Here is a 15,108-nt window from a genome sequence, read left to right as displayed (position 1 = left end):
TTCAGATTTTTTCAAAAATTTATTTCAGTTCCTTGTGTCTTGGGGATTTGGTATATTTGTTTAAAAATGTGGAGTTGGTTGTAGTAGTGTTGGTATTTTTGACATTCGGTGATGATGTTGTTGATTTTTAATAGAACATGCAACATAGTGGAGATTAATGTACGCTCATCAAGAAGCTGTGCATTATTTGAGTGTATTCAATATTGAGTTGTTTAATTATTGTTTCATATTTTCTTTTTAGTTCGGGGTTTAGCCAAATTTCATAATTTAATAAAAATCATTGTATTATTATTCTAACTATGCTTGATGGTTATCATTATACAATGTTAAAATATTTAAAGTGTTTATTACTCTAACATAATTGATACTTAATTACTTACAATTATGGCCAAGTGCTGTATTCACCCCAGATATGAATAGAAATGTAAATGGTTTTTATTTATGATAAAGTCAGTACACATTTTATGATTTGTATAATCTTCATATTTATAGATAAATATCACAAATACTTAAACATTCTTAAAATGTATAATGTATATTAATACTCGTGCACGCACATTTATGATAAACGGTAAGTTGTTGGTATTAGACGATGCCTAATTTTGTTTTTTTTCATCATATTGCCTATTTCACCCACGTTTGGCATTATACATACATAATACCTAAACAAATCTCGTATTATGTATATTGCCGGTAATATATATATATATATATATATATTATCAGTGGCGGCTCGTGCTATGGTGCACGCGAACTATATATAACTGCTTTGTATATACATAAAATATGATTCACATAATATTTGGATTGGTGTGCCGCGAAAATTTTGTGGGAGATGAAGTGTGCCGCATTGTTAAAATGGTTGAAAACCACTGATCTAGACCTACCATCGTCCACTCGCTTCTTCCAGATCATGCATACAAACTTGGCTTAAATGATTCTCCCATCTACTTTTTGACTATCCTTCATTATATTCCAAGCACCAATAATCGGTAATGTTTTTTTTTTTTTTTTTTTTATTAGAATTAATCCCAATCAGATTTTTACAATAATACGTAAAGAATACAAGATATTATATAAATACAGTATTGTTATTATGGTTTAACTTAAATAACTAAGGTTTAATAATAAAAATAACGAAATTACAAATAAGAAACAAGAAACAACAAGCAAAAAATGTGCGTCTTCGTATTAAAATAACAAAGGCAAGTTTGCTACACGCATCAATCTTTGAGAGTGAGGCATTTCTGGCGAAGTTAGACTTATTATTTGGGGGGTAAAAAGAGCATTGCAGCCTAATATTATTGGGAATACGAAAATCGAGTTGTTCGAGAAGCCTCGGATCATCGACTCGACAATCAATCAAACCTCGAATGAAATTAGTTCCAAGTTTATCGCGCTTAGCTGAAATATAATTTAAATTAAGAGCTTGAATAATAGGCCTGTAATCATATTTCGGATGTGGGATATTTAGACAATACTCAGCAAAGTTCATAAAATAGTTTTACACACGATCAATAGGTCGAATGTCAGCGGCGGTGTATGGTGACCAGATCACAGACTCATACTCAAGAACCGAACGAACCAATGCATTGTAGAGAACCAGTAAGCAATTTAGGGAATTAAAATTAACAGCGTGTCTTATAAAACCCAATATTCGAAAAGTTTTATCAGCCATAATATCGATGTGCTGACTAAAATCGAGCGAGGGCACATACAAAATACCCAAATCCTGGATTTGGTTAACGCGTTGAACAGTAGTCCGCTTAGTTTGTAGTCAAAGGGCATTATTGACCTAGAACGATGAAAAGTCATTACATTTGGCAATATTTAGCAACAAATTAAAGAAATTAGACCAGGCGGCGAATTTATCAAGGGTGTTTTGTAGAACGAGTTGATCACTGTATGATGATATCATATGAAAAATCTTGGAATCATAGGCAAATGGGAGAAGGCGACAGTTGAGCACACAGTGTGAATACAAATATTGAATAATAAGGGTCCTAGATGGCTACCTTGAGGTATTCCGGATGACGCTCGAAAGAGATCGGATGATTTGCCCAAGAGACTTACAAATTGGTGTTGCTCACTAAGATAGGAACTAATCCATGATAGTAAAAGCTCGCCAACACTTAGTCTGTCAAAAACATAATGAAGAGCTCTATGATCAATAGAATCAAATGCTTTAGAAAAATCGGTGTATATCACATCAACTTGATTATTTAGTTCAAATGTCTTGTGTAAAAAGGAGAAAAAGTCAACATGGCTGGTCACAGTCGATCGACCTGGAACGAATCCGTGCTGGTCAATTGATATGATTGAAAAAAAAGATGTTAAGTTTGTTTAAGTATTATTTGAAATTAATGGTTTTTAAAAATGCTCACACTTCTCTAGGATAGTAAAATCCCCAAGTTGAGAACCATTGCTTTAAACAATGTTTATTAATATAAAAAAAAATGTGTGTTCATTATAACTGATGAAAATAAAGGTTTTGCTTAAAAACCAATATGATATTTTTAACTTTAATCGCCAGATCAATAGTATCTAGGTATATTTCTGCTTAGTTAAATTTAATGTAAGGATCCAACAAGTACCAAAGGATAAAATAAGTAGAAATAAAAAATATAGTTTAATAACGTTAACATACAACTCATAATAAAGTACATTATAAAAGATAATAAGAGTGGATCATGGTAATGGATCACCATTTTCATTAAATTTAATTTTTTTATTAGAATTTTCCATGACTTGTAACCTACGTTTTTTTTCCTCTGGTGTCCAAAGAGCATGTTCAATAACTCTCCCAGCAGCGCCCTTATCTACTCTTAGCATATTCTTTTTGGACATAGCACCTTTAGCTATATCCATAGTTGATTTTATTCGATCAAGCTCTCGTTTGATATTGTGGGTAGTTGGATCAGTGCCATTCATTCGCAAATACATCCAATATAAACTATTTAATGCAAAAACATTTAGCAAATCATGCTTAATTTTTTCTTCAACTGATAAAGAGGTATAATCTATAGCAATTTGTGATTCAAGTAATGCTTCAATTTCAATGATTGACTTATCCAAATTCTGAATACTATTAACCAATTCTTCATCTTTAAGTAAATCTTCATCCAAGTCCAATGTAGCCATTTTCAATTTATTCTAAATCATAAATAAGGAAAATTGGTAGTTAATAATTTGAGAATTAATCAATAAAATAAAATAAATTATTAAATTATGAATATATTCCATAAATTATTTGATATAATGTTAATTTTTGATATTTGAAATGGTTTTGTTATTTGTTCTGAGATCTAAGCCCAAATTAATTTCTGTGTTCCTCAAACACATCTGTAATTTAGATTTATTTAACATTCCGTTTTATAAAACAAACACTGATACAAATTCATTCCTACCTAGGGCTTTTCTTTTAGTCAATATTATTTATATTATTCATGATTTGTTGAATATGTCTCAGCAGTTTTTCAAAACTAATGTTTTTTTAATATAAGTATATATAGGTAACAATCTGTTGTTTAAAAAATGAACTATTATATAAAATTTTTAAATTTTAGTTATTTTTACTAACCTCTATTATTACAACGACAATTTAATTTAATTAACTTAGATTAATTAATTTATTCTATTTAATATCATATTGTAATTGACTGTTAAGTACTTTCTGTAATCAATACTTTATAATAAAGGACATTTAAAGTCAGTTAAATTTATAGTAAATAAATAAAATAAAAAACTTAATTCAGCAATAAATGTACAACACTAAATAAATAGACACATGATATCCAAATTTATAAAGTAGAATAGGGATCACTAGTTTCTGAAAGTGAAATATTTAAGTAATCAATATTATAGTTAGCTAGTGTCTATTAAGCATAACATCTATTTTATCGTACTAATATACTGATTTTTATATCATTGATTTAAAAAACAGCAGCATTACCGAGTATCTAGGTACTCAAGAAATATTAGTATATTTTCCCCGAACGCTGATGTTTCATTAACACGATATGGCGAAATCAATAAATATTCATTACAAAACAAATCATAATTGAGATTATTATGGCATTCAACGGATCAAGAATCGTCGATTAATATAAATAGTGTAGACTTACTATCGAACAATAATCTAAAAAAAAACGATTCGAACGTAGAATCTTCAGGCGCGCGCGGTTTATGAGGAGACAATGAGTTACACGGAAATCACGTGCCGTATCAGTAACAAAACAGTTAAAATAGCGGTTAATATAATCACGGATCGTATTGAATTATAAATATTGTTTTACACGTTTACGATTGAGTCTTAATTATACGACACTAATTAATGATAAGCTTTCGAATACCATAACTGTTGTCAGGTGACGGACACCGTACTACATATTGTGCACCACACGACACCGTGGGCAGGACGACGCACTGAGCATTGTTTAATTTTTTGTTCGGCTTGCGTGGTGGAGCGGTATCGGGTAAACGCGACGGCGGCGCGGACAGACGACAGAAAAACGTGTGTGCGCAGTGTGCATTTACGTGTGACTTTGTCCCGCCCATTGGTCAACCTGCGTGGAATTAGTCATCTTAGATAAGAACAGTTTAATTAATTGTTATTAATAATAATAATAATAATAATAATAATAATAATAAAAAAAAAAGAAATAATTATTACTTAAATAGAACATTGATTGTTGGTTTATTAATGGCCTCGTCCTTTGCTTGTAATTCACCCCGTCAAACGTGAATAACGTTTTGGCGTCCATTGCCAGTACGAATGTCTCTGAATAGCTCACTAGTGCGGTAAGTCCGGAGTTCTGTTTTTCCATAACATAGACTTAAAAAGGTACACATTTACATATATTATGTTTATATGAAAATAATATATTTATACACACATTTTATATTTAAATATTCATGTGTACGGTATTGTTGTTGAAGTATGATTAGTTTTATTAAACAGTGAATGGGTTGACAAACAGATCTTGAAATGATGCTTGAACCACACGTTTTATTATTTGTTGTTTAGAGTTAACTTCTTGTGCTCCAGGGCTTGGTGATTTACTGTTGTTGATGTTTGATTCGGATTCACAATGACTGCTGATCATTTTTGTCTGAAATGGAACAACTATCCATTGAATATGGTCACCGAATTGGACAGCCTTCGTACTAGTGAAGACCTTGTAGATGTCACTTTATCATGTGATGGACAACTGTTCAAAGCTCATAAAGTAGTATTGTCCATGTGCAGTTCTTATTTTCGGAATGTATTCAAGGTAAATTAAAGATTATTATTAATTATGTTTAAGTAGATTATTTTTGTTTGTGTGTTAATATTGCACTTTTGATATATTGATCATATTTTTAGGATAATCCTTGTAAACATCCAGTTGTAATTTTAAAAGATGTAAATCAAGATGATGTTAAGGCATTGCTCAATTTTGTGTACCAAGGCACTGTATATATATCAGAAAAAAAATTAGCATCCTTTTTACGTACTGCTGAATTATTACAGATCAGAGGTCTTGCAGGTGCTGCTTCAACCATTAATACAGATTTAGTAAGTATACAATATTTTTATCAAGCAAAATTATAATAGTTTACTTAATAGTTGATTTGTTTTGTAGGAATCAACTAGAACTAGTTTGGAAAAGAATGCTGTTCCCCCATTACAGCAACTGTCTACTAATAATAATAAAACTGAGGTGCAAGATACATCATCTTCAACAGTTAAATCTGAATCCCCAAATTCTCCTAATGATAAAGTATCTGCAAAAAGAAAGAAATGTCTCCCAGTAAAATTAAAAAAACATTCAGATGATGGTACAGAGTATATGGTAAAAATAAAATATTATATTTGATAATTAATACGATAGTAATTTATTTATAATTTAATAGGATGAAACAACTGGTAGTGAAACTGATATATTAAGTCGATTAAAAGTTGATGACATGGATGATGGCAATATTGATACCGATTGTTATATTGATGAAGACGGATCAAAAGATGATTTTGGTGATGATCAGTATGCACAAGAACCTGATGGTGATGATTATGAAGATGTGGATTTAGATAAAGAAGAAGATGCTTCACATTCTACTTCTATGTTTGATAAGTCATTAATTGCTTCTCGTATGTTAAATGATCCAAAAGGTAATTTTTTTTATATATATTTATTTTTTATTTTAAATTCTATTAAACTGATTAAATTTTCAGATATCCGCACAAGTTCGTCTAGTAGTATTGATTTTGCAATAGCATCAACACCTACCAACCAATGTATTTCTGACTCATCATTAACAACTGCAGGTAATATTTACATATCCGTAATAACATATTAGATTGTAGGTAAATTATATCGATTTAATGAGAAAAAAGAAACAATCTTTTCCCATATTGGAAATGAATTTATTTCGTGGCTTATGAGCCATGCAGATGGCGCACATATTTTTACAGGATCCCACCTGGCCCAGTGTGGGGACTGCCCCCATTGCGGACAGATGTACAACAACCAGTCGTCGCTGAAGTATCATGTGCGTTTAATGCATTCGGACTTGATGCGCCGGCTGTGTTGTTACCTTTGCCCCAGTTCATTTGTGTATCGCGAGGCGTACAAAACGCACATGCGACAAGAGCACAATGTCAGATTGTGATGATGATTGATGAAATATTTTGTGTAAGTGGACAAAAATGGTTGTCGGTCAGACGGAGCATGGTGTATTGTTTGTGATAGGGAAGTCTCGAGCACTAAACATTCCAAATATGTACAAATTCAAAAATTAACAATTTTACTCTTAAAACAAGTATAACACCAATTAATTGATTAATTATATAATGTAATATTGATTGTTAATAGTAACATAATATTTATTAACTTCAGCTTTATGTTAATTGTCTAACAATATTGAAACTATTCTATTTGGTGGTTTCTGTTGATTATTTAATCAAAAATATTATTTGTACACACTATTCTTTTCAAAATAACAGTAAGATGAAATTTATGAAATTCGGTCTGTAAATAGTAAATATATATAGTTATACAAGTATAAAAAATATTCTAAATAACATAAGCCTTAAACAAAAAAGTACATAAACTTTTTGAGCATTGGTATTTATTTTATGACTTCTATCCAAATTGGAATGTATTATTTATTTTGTCAAAATTGTACTTTTTAGTTTTCAGTATGTTTCATGCATTGATCATTGATTTATTATGCATTTAAGTAATTAATTATTTAATTATTGTTTATTTTAAAATGAAATGATAGATTAGTGACACCAAGTATAATCATTGATATTTTAATACTATTATTTATTAATTTATATTATCCTTGTTTCAAATTATAATTTCATTATAATCATAAAAATCCAGTTGTATTTTGGAAATCGTGAAATCTGATTCTTGTTTTTCAATTCAAATCAAACTTTCCAAGTAGGTTAATTAGGATTTATCTTTTTTATGTATTAATAATAATTTTTATTCGATCAAGTCACTTGAAGTATAACCATTTATCAAGTCAGTAACTAATATATATATATATATATATATATAATTATCATGTTTATTAATTGTAACTTTTAAATTGTTTCTGGGTAAAATTAGTTATGTTTTGATTTTATACAATTTAATATAATAAAATGTTATCAGTTAGAGGTTTTAATGTTGAACAAAAGTTTTTCGATGAGTTACTTAGATAAATTATGTAATATAAAAAACAATCATTAGTTAATCGAAAAAGTTACTAGTAAAATTTGATTTACTGTAGTTTATTCAAAATATTTAAAGTGCTCTTGACTGAAGTTAATGAAACTTTATGTTAATAAATGCTTGGTCTTACTTTAAATATTTGTATAAAAAATATATTTTGTTTAGAATTATTTAAGTAAAATTTACAAACTGTATAAATTTAAATAAATCAAATGGTTTTTGTAACTATCAAGTATTACAAATACTAACATTTAAACATTCAAATGCATTTTGTCTATTGAATTACATTATATTACATACATCTATTGGTTTAGAACTCGAAATTCAAAATTATTTTAAAATAGAAGTATAAATTCCAAACATTCATAAATGTTTATTTAGTTAGAAGATTTTTAAATTAAACAAAATACTAAAAATTAGTCAAAAATATTTTTATTGCTTTTTAAAACTGTTTATACATTTGAAAAAAAAATTAAGTACCAATTGGATTGTAAATTTATTTATGTGTATATATGAATCTATTGGAGCACTTATCATTCAATATTAATTATGAACTTAAATATTTTTTGATTAAAATAATTTCAGTTACTAAAAGTTAGGTTCAAATGAAATCTTACTTTAATAATATTAATTCATATATATGTATTGTACAAAAAATGTCATTTTATTAGATGAAAGTTATTGGTTTATTGAATTTGGTTTAAATTTGTATTACTTTTTAAATTCTATGGTTCATATTTATTTAATTTACTGATAATGAATGGTTATTAGTATAGTTATCTTATTCAAAATGTGTTTTTAATAAATTATCCAAAATGTAAGTGTTAACAGTAATTAACAGAAAGAGATTGAGAATAAGTAGAAATAAAATAGAGTATATAGAATATGACTTTGGAGAAAGATGCTCTGATGCTGAGAGGATGATGAGACACATGACAATAAGCTATGAAGTGATAGGTGAAGTTGAGAACTTTAAACTTTTAGGATTATTTGTATAAAAGGATGGGGGTTTTGGCATGGATATAAAACATTGGATTAAGTGTGGTTGGATGAAATGGAGAAAAGCTTCGGGTGTTTTATGTGATAAAAGAATTTCAATAAGGCTGACATGTAAATTTTACAGAAGTGTAGTGAGACCAACTATGCTAAATGGTTCAGAATGTTATACAGTTGATAAGGGAATAGAACAGAGTATGAGTGTAGTGGAAATGAGAATGCTTAGATGGATGAGTGAAGTGATAAGAGAAGGTAGAATAAGGATAATTTTTGAGAGATAGTATTGGTATAGCATCAATAGTGGACAAGATGAGAGAAAATTGACTGAGGAGATGTTTGGACATGTGATGAAATAAGAAAAAATAAATGCAGTAAGAGTTATGGTTATGAAAATGAACGTTGAAGGGAAAAGAGGAAGAGGAAGACCAAAAGAAGATATGGTTACATACAATTGAGAATGTATGAGGGCTGTTGGTGTATGCATAAGGGATGAAGAAAATAAGACTAATGGAGGTTTAGGACAAAGTATAAGGATAGTATTGTACAGATTACTGTAATTGTATTTACCCATAAATTATTATTCTTCAGTACTTAGGTTAATGTAATAATATAATAAATTCTTGATTAAAATTTAAAAAATTAATAACAATAATTAACATATATTTTGATAAAATTATCGACTATGAGTATTTTGTTATAATATTATTTTAGAAATTATTCATTATGGTTGGTTTATTTTTGAATGCATGTTGTATTAAAATTAAAAATATATGATCGAAAAATCAATTTTTTTATTGGATGTAAATTAAAAGTTGACTATATTCCTAAGCAATCATTAGGAATATAGTATATAATATATTTTTATTCTTATGACAGATTATTAAATTATACTAATGTATTCTATTAACTATTTCCATTTTTATTATTTTGTTAAATATTTATGTTGTTTGTAATAATATTTCAATGTTTGATTTGACCCAAGTATTATTTATTTTAAAGACATGTGCCAATTATTAAAATTGTTAATTAAATTATTTATATTCAAACTAAATTAAGTAAAACAGTAATCTCAGTAAGCAAATAAAAATAATAGGATATGTTTTTAACTACGTAGGTATAACTGAATACAATTTATTTAGAACTTCAGTTATTTAATTAATTTGTTGTAATATGTAAATTCAATATTATCAATATTATAATGGAGTAATTAATTCATAATAACCTAAACTTGTAAACATTTTATGTTCATAAGGTCAATTTAGTATTTTTGTATATATGAATAAATTAAATAAGTATTAAATATTATTATTCAGAATTTTTTTTTTTTGATTACATGAATATTTTACTGTAAAAGTTTTCCTAAGTACTTAAAATATTTATTTATAACATTTGTTCATAAATTATTTAATATTATTTTTTGATTTTAAGTTACATTTTATTTCTTTGTAGTATCATAGTTATACTTTCAAATAAAATATGAATGAATTAAAGCATTTTGGGTATTATATTTTTCAATTCAATCATATATTATTTGTAAGTATAACTATGATACAACAAAGAAGTATAATATGACTGTTAGCGATAGGGCTATGTAATTTTTGTCATTATCTTGTGTCTTTTTTCTTTATTTGTAGGTTTTAAAATATACAGAAATATGTACATAATTTCAAGAAGTATATATTAACTTTTAAGTAGGTTATTACTATTTTACTCATATTGTATACAAGTCTTGTTTGAATTTCTTCAGTCAATGTTGATATTTCTTAGTTGACAGTGTTAATTATGAATTATATGTTATTGTTTTGATGTTAGCTATTACATTATTGAATAATGATATTGTAATTAGCTGCCATAGAATAATAATTATTAAAAAATATAAATAAATCTTATAGTTTATGATTATTACTATGTTGATCTGAACTATTATACAATTATAAATTGTAATACTTTATTTATTTAATAGTAATTAATTTCAAATACAGTGCCAGTTATATCAATATATATATATATATATATTGATATATAGGCTAATAACACAAATATTAATTTTGTGTTGGTGATATGGTACTCACCATCTTGATAATTGCACGAATTATGTTGCACAATGTCTAATTTACCTCATCCGTTTTGACACTTATGTTATTTTAGTAAATAAAATTATTTGGTTTTTTTTTTTTTTTCAGACCGTCTAGGACGTCGGCCATGTCCTTTGTGCCAAAAAGTGATCTCCAATAAGTCTAACCTATTAAAACACATGCGTATTAGGCATAGTGATGAATACAATCCTGCTGGTTGCAGTGTGTGCGGTAAGGTGTTTAAGAACAAATACAGTCTACGTGCACACATTAACATCTACCACAAGGAGCACACAACCTCCAACCCGAATAACTCGGGTACATATCAAGTGTACAACAATACCACGGTCGGCCAGCAGCAACAGCAACAACACCAACCACATCAGCAATCGACTCCAGTACAACAACCCATCAATAATACTGCTGGTTCATATCTGACTGGTTCATCACCTGTCGCTTGTTTTAACCAGTCTTCAAATGCCACCAATACAACCGGTGGTTACATTATACAGCAACCGCCCTCTTCACCGTTCCTAAACAAAATCTCATTGGATCTCCCATCTCCATATCAATTAACAAGCCAGGCAACTTCAGGGCCACCTTTATCTCCACTTTAACCACTATTTCCACCAGCATCGGCCGGTGAAATTTTTGATATCGGGTGCGCTTCGCGCATGACTCATTTGGAGGTTTAAATTATGGATAATCCTTCATGATTAACTATTGATTAATTAACTTATGTCTATTAATATTATGAAAATATATATAATACACATATACATTTGTACATATATATATATATATATATATATATATATATATATATGTATGATGGGGGGAAGGGTTTGGTCAATTTTTACCGGTTTTGATTCTTCATTGTTTTAAATTGTAAATTTATACCTGAAATTTAATTTTAAATATTTTTATTAATGTATTAAATATATAAAAGTATATACATAGGTAAATGTGTATATTTATTATACATTTATAAATTTAATTTTAGAATATATATATATATTTAGAGTGCCAATAATGATAATAAGTAATGAAAAAGAAACAATCAAATTTTATTGTATAAATATTTATTAACAAAGTTTGCTTTTACAGCAACATCTATAAAGGCCAAACGAGTCTAAGACTGAAAAAAAAAATTGAAAAACCATAATATTATTCAAATATTACCGTTGAATTGTATTTTTAGTTAATAATTAAGAGATGATCCAAAACTATTTTTTATTCATTTGGTTGAATAAATCATCTATTACTACATAGTATTTCAATTTATATTCTTTAGCAATAAATATTGTAACAGTCATAATCATAGTTTTACCATGTATGAAATTAATATTACCAAAGATATTATGGAACTGATTTACCATCAACATTTTATAACTTTATTCAGTCTAATATTATGTGTGCTTTTTGCACATGGTTTTATTTGATATTTTTTCAATTTATTTTAGAAATTGTATACACCGCACAATTATCTTTTGGTTTGCTACAGTCCCTATGTTATTTTATTTAGCTTAAATAATCTTAATATTATTTTTGTCAATGATTTTCACGGGTCTTTTTGTATTATTAATTAGGGTTTTATTTTATTTAGGATTTATATATAGTACCATTTAATTTATTTGGTTTTTTCTTTTTTCTTCTTTTTTATTTATCTTAGTGAAACTTAGTATTTCTTTCTTTTTCGGGTTCCAAAGTGTGTATTGACTGATTATAGTTTATAGTATTTTAAAAAATATATATAATATGTATATATATATATATATATTATTTTTTTTAACATAGAATGAGTCAACTAACATTTAATTTATATATTAAATATTAATATATATATTATGTTTATGAATGAGTAATAATTGTAATAAAATCAAATATATATTTTATGTAGGCTGATTTGTTGTAAATATGTTGTTTTTACCCTATTTTTAGTCTGCTATTTTACCTAAAGGTAAGATTAAAGGATTCGAAACCGATATATTTTCTTTGATTTTATCCAAAGCAATATTATAAAAACTGCCTACTTTTTGTCCATCATTAAAGGTTGATGAATTACAACAATGAAAATTCTGAAAATAGATATTGGCATGAAGTTTATTTGATATTGATGAGGCCAATGTTTTAAATTATACTTAACTATTATTTTAAATAGAGAATACAATATTTAAATATTTTTATATTATTGAAGTTGAGGATATAAATCTGAAGAAGTGTCCTGATTGATTTCAAGTTAACTTCAAGTCGTATGGATTATTGATAGTATTACCTATAATTGGTACATATTTTGGTAGACATCACTAGTATGCGAATACAGAAAGGTAATAATTAAATTAATTATGTATACAAGTTAAGTCATGTGAAAGTTTGTTGGCAGCATTATATATATTATCTATGCTTTGTTGGTTTTGGTGTAAGTATTGAACTTTCTGCCTTATCTAACCATTCAATGTAAATTTATCCTGAATGCTTCAATTTGCCAACCATTATGATTGACTATAATATCAAATATATTATATCGACTATAAGTGAGTAAATTATTTTTAATTTTAAATATAGTAAAAAAATGATATTTGGGCTATGGAGAAAAACAATAATAGTCAAAAAGAAAAAAAATCTAATAATTATGTCATCTTGTAATATACGTGTATATATTAGTTTTGAAAATTATTTTTTAATCATTTTATCAACAATTAGTTGTATTACCACAATGCATTTGGAATTAATCAAGTTAGACAAGTATATAAATTAATTTGACGCATAAATCAACTTATAGAAGGTTAAATAGGACATATTTTTAAAAATTAGATAATTATTACATTGATTTTAGAATAAATAAAGTAACTTCTAAAATCAATGTTTCATGTAAACTTTTATTGTTGCAATCACAAAACTGATTTGAGGTTGGGTAGAATTAATTAATTGCTACAAATATACCTGTTATTTTGATAACTATTAAATTTGGAATCGTACTGGTTCTTCACATTTCCTTTATTTTAGAAATAAATTATGAGTAAAGTTAATTTTTTTTCTTTTAGTCAGTCATAAAATATAGTACTATTAGTTGATTATTAATTTTATTTTTTAATCAGACATATAATGTTATAGTCATCAATCTAAGGTAAACTACCAATGAACAGAATTTTAGGTTTTGAGGATTCATGTTGAGTTGCAGTGTAAATTAAAATAAAACACGCTGAATATTTTCGTTGAAGATAATTTTATTATATCCACTAAAACAATTCAATTTTTTTAAATTTTGTTTTTTAAGCAAAGTTAAATATATAATATCTTTTAATTACATAAAACATTGAAAATATCCATAGGTATATATTTCTACCTAATATAGTAATATTTTAAGTATACTCATCAATTATATTTTTATTTCCATCTCATAAATTAACAATTTTCTCATAGCACAAAATAAAAATAGCGCAGAGGAACCAAACGCCGGATAGTAGAATTATATTATATTATATAGATTTATATTTTAAATATATATTATTTAAAAATAAATATAGCAAAATCATATTAAAATGTACATTTTAAAGCCTTAAAGGTAACTAAAAATTGTGTGATTTCTATAAGAAAATTTTTTTTCCATAAATTTTAATAAAGTAATTTAAAAAATTATATTTATATATAAATGGCTATATATAAATAAATCATCAAAAATTCTTAAAAATACTAAGATTGCTCTAAATATATTATATTTTTTAATATTCATCGACCAGGCATATTGTTATTTAAATTTATAACAAAAATAATACTTTAAATATGAACAACGTGTCAATATTATCTTAATATATTTGTTTTTATAAATAAATTAGATGTATTAAACGGGTGTAAATAGGCGTTAAAAAAAAAAAAAATAAAATAAAATAAATAAATAAATAAAAATACATTAAATAAATAAAACATCTCTAAGATCTAAAATAAATAAAACTAAACATTTATATATTGTTTTGGTTAATTGGTACACGTATAAAATATAAAATAATAATAAAACGTTGATGTGCAAAGTTAAAATGTTCACACGGGCGTATGCTGCTTTCCGTGATCACGTAATAGGTATGTTATATTATTATTGATTTCATATTTCGAAGCGAGTATAAAGGAATAATATATTATCTTTAGCTTCCGACAACAGTAGTAATAATAATTAATTAACTGTTACTCGAACGATTTGGAAAAAATAAAATAAAAAAATCGAAAAACGCGCGATGGAGATGATGCGAGTCTCTGGTCGCCGCGACGACTGAAGACCCGTCGCCCGCTCGAGGAGTGGGCTTGTGGCAGTGGTCTAGTCTGCGCTTTATTGGGGG

The 15,108-nt window shown here is 26.9% G+C and overlaps 2 protein-coding genes across 6 annotated transcripts; one reads left to right on the top strand and one right to left on the bottom strand.

Annotated features, from left to right (window-relative positions):
- Positions 1 to 2,606: 2,606 nt before the first annotated feature.
- LOC112686161 (nuclear nucleic acid-binding protein C1D-like) lies at positions 2,607 to 4,493 on the bottom strand. The gene is made up of 2 exons (XM_025558351.1): positions 4,125 to 4,493; positions 2,607 to 3,153 (listed from the first exon to the last, which is right to left on the bottom strand). The coding sequence occupies exon 2, from the start codon at positions 3,139 to 3,141 to the stop codon at positions 2,689 to 2,691; it is 453 nt and encodes a 150-aa protein (XP_025414136.1). The 5' UTR covers positions 3,142 to 3,153; positions 4,125 to 4,493; the 3' UTR covers positions 2,607 to 2,688.
- Positions 4,494 to 4,622: 129 nt separating this feature from the next.
- On the top strand, positions 4,623 to 11,715 carry LOC112686160 (broad-complex core protein isoforms 1/2/3/4/5-like). Of its 5 annotated transcripts, none has more exons than XM_025558350.1 (8): positions 4,623 to 4,800; positions 5,048 to 5,273; positions 5,366 to 5,557; positions 5,625 to 5,834; positions 5,896 to 6,151; positions 6,215 to 6,307; positions 6,455 to 6,674; positions 10,886 to 10,974. In XM_025558350.1, exons 2-7 carry the CDS (start codon positions 5,091 to 5,093, stop codon positions 6,649 to 6,651), a joined length of 1,131 nt encoding a protein of 376 aa, XP_025414135.1. In that variant the 5' UTR covers positions 4,623 to 4,800; positions 5,048 to 5,090; the 3' UTR covers positions 6,652 to 6,674; positions 10,886 to 10,974. The 5 variants fall into 5 exon arrangements, with proteins under 5 accessions (XP_025414135.1, XP_025414134.1, XP_025414130.1 ...); XM_025558349.1 differs by having other exon boundaries at positions 6,434 to 6,674; XM_025558345.1 differs by lacking the exon at positions 6,455 to 6,674 and having other exon boundaries at positions 4,627 to 4,800; positions 10,886 to 11,715.
- The last annotated feature ends 3,393 nt before the right edge of the window (positions 11,716 to 15,108 follow it).

Source organism: Sipha flava, unplaced genomic scaffold, assembly GCF_003268045.1.
Source record: "Sipha flava isolate LNK unplaced genomic scaffold, YSA_version1 2_pilon_pilon, whole genome shotgun sequence".
Lineage (NCBI taxonomy): Eukaryota > Metazoa > Arthropoda > Insecta > Hemiptera > Aphididae > Sipha > Sipha flava.
The sequence above is the reverse complement of the archived record's forward strand: the minus strand, read 5'-3'. Positions and strand labels throughout refer to the sequence as shown.

What these genes read in the sequence shown, in the direction of transcription:
- LOC112686161 (XM_025558351.1), bottom strand. Translation starts at nt 3,141, where the DNA reads ATGGCTACATTGGACTTGGATGAAGATTTACTTAAAGATGAAGAATTG.
- LOC112686160 (XM_025558345.1), top strand. Translation starts at nt 5,091, where the DNA reads ATGACTGCTGATCATTTTTGTCTGAAATGGAACAACTATCCATTGAAT. An exon ending in CAACCATTAATACAGATTTA is followed by an intron (nt 5,558 to 5,624) that starts GTAAGTATACAA and finishes TTTGTTTTGTAG; the next exon opens with GAATCAACTAGAACTAGTTT. An exon ending in TATGTTAAATGATCCAAAAG is followed by an intron (nt 6,152 to 6,214) that starts GTAATTTTTTTT and finishes TTAAATTTTCAG; the next exon opens with ATATCCGCACAAGTTCGTCT.